The 1,738-nt window shown below is 42.1% G+C and overlaps 1 protein-coding gene across 1 annotated transcript; it reads left to right on the top strand.

Moving 5' to 3' along the window:
• Positions 1-1,241: 1,241 nt before the first annotated feature.
• On the top strand, positions 1,242-1,466 carry LOC101587057 (small integral membrane protein 15-like). The gene has a single exon (XM_004635575.1). It carries the CDS (start codon positions 1,242-1,244, stop codon positions 1,464-1,466), a length of 225 nt encoding a protein of 74 aa, XP_004635632.1.
• Positions 1,467-1,738: the final 272 nt, after the last annotated feature.

Genomic DNA, 1,738 nt, shown 5'->3' with positions numbered 1-1,738 from the left:
AAATTATCTTTATTTGCAGATGACATGATACTTTACTTGGAAGACCCAAAAAACTCCACCAAGAAGCTACTAGAATTAATACAGAAATTCAGTAGCATAACAGGTTACAATGTCAATACCCAAAAGTCAGTAGCATTCCTCTACACAGATAACAAACATACCAAAAGGGAAACTATAGAAATAATACCTTTTATAAGAGCAGCAAGGAAAATGAAATACCTTGGAATTCATCTAACTAAAGAAGTCAGAGATGTTTTCTAGGAAAATTACAGTACTTTCAAAAAAGAGATCATAGAGGATTTCAGAAAATGGAAGGAAATTCCATGCTCCTGGATAGGAAGAACCACCATCGTGAAGATGGCCATACTCTCAAAATTGCTGTACAGATTTAATGCAATCCCTATCAAACTACTACAAACATACCTCACAGACACAGAGAAAGCATTCCTAAAATTTATTTGGAACCAGAAAAGACCAAGAATAGCAAAAGCAATCCTGGAAAACAAAGAGAATGCAGGAGGTATTACAATTCCTGCCTTGAAATTATTCTACAAAGCTACTCTGATAATATCAACATGGTATTCGCAATGAAATACACCTGAAAATCAATGGAATAGATTAGAAGATGCAGAGACCTCTATGAACACTTTCAGCCACCTTATCTTTGACAAAGTGGTGAAACATACTCACAGGAAGAAAGATAGCCTCTTTAACAAATGGTGCGGAAAAACTGGCTCTCTACATGCCAAAAGCTAAAACTTGACCCAGGTCTATCACCATGCACTAAATTAAAGTCAAAATGGATTAAGGATCTAAATGTTAAAACAGAAACGCTAAATCTCCTGGAAAACACAGTAGGAGGTGCTCTTGCAGACATAGGGGTAGGCAAAGAATCCATGAAAAAAATCAAATCACACAGGAAACACTTGAAAACATTAACAACTGGGACCTGCTGTTATTGAGAAGTTTTTGCAGTAAGAAAAAATTACCGGGGCGCCGTGGGCCCCCCGACCCACCCGGCCTCGGCGCGGCGGGAAACCGGCCCCGCGACTTCCTCGCGCCCGCCCCGGAACGCCGGCTCGTGGGCGGGGCGCTTCTGGCGCGGCGAATGTAAACGTCTGAAGAGCGCGCCTTCAAGCCAAAGAAGACAGCTGCAAGCCAGGGCTCATCTGAAGTTGACTGGCTCCGGGACAGTTAGAGGTCGCTGCTCAAGCATAAGTTTTCTTAGGACCACTACCGAGATGTTTGATGTCAAGGCTTGGGTGGAATATGTAGTGGAATGGGCTACAAAGGACCCATATGGTTTCCTTACAACCCTTATTTTGGCTCTTACTCCACTGTTCCTAGCAAGTGCGGTCTTGTCCTGGAAATTGGCCAAGATGATTGAAGCCCGGGAGAAGGAACAAAAGAAGAAACAAAAACATCAAGAAAGTATTGCAAAAACTAAACGACTGAAAAGAGAGTGAAGGGATGAGCAGGCTCTGCAAGCAAAAAAGAAAACAAGTCATTTGGGAAATTACACAGCTTTGGAAGGACCCCATACGGTTCCTTTGGACTTTATGGAAGTTATTACTGTCCATGTAGAAGAATCATTCTGGAATCTGACCTTGATACTCTAGTAACTTTTAGGCCTGGGCATCGATGTTTGTTGGTGACCACTGGCAGTTAGTATACAGTTGTAATGATTATACTGGTGGAGCATCACTGATGCCAAACCCAGAATACTCTGGAATCCCAA

This window comes from Octodon degus, unplaced genomic scaffold, assembly GCF_000260255.1.
Source record: "Octodon degus isolate 3935 unplaced genomic scaffold, OctDeg1.0 scaffold00073, whole genome shotgun sequence".
NCBI classification, from domain to species: Eukaryota; Metazoa; Chordata; class Mammalia; order Rodentia; family Octodontidae; genus Octodon; species Octodon degus.
The sequence above is the reverse complement of the archived record's forward strand: the minus strand, read 5'-3'. Positions and strand labels throughout refer to the sequence as shown.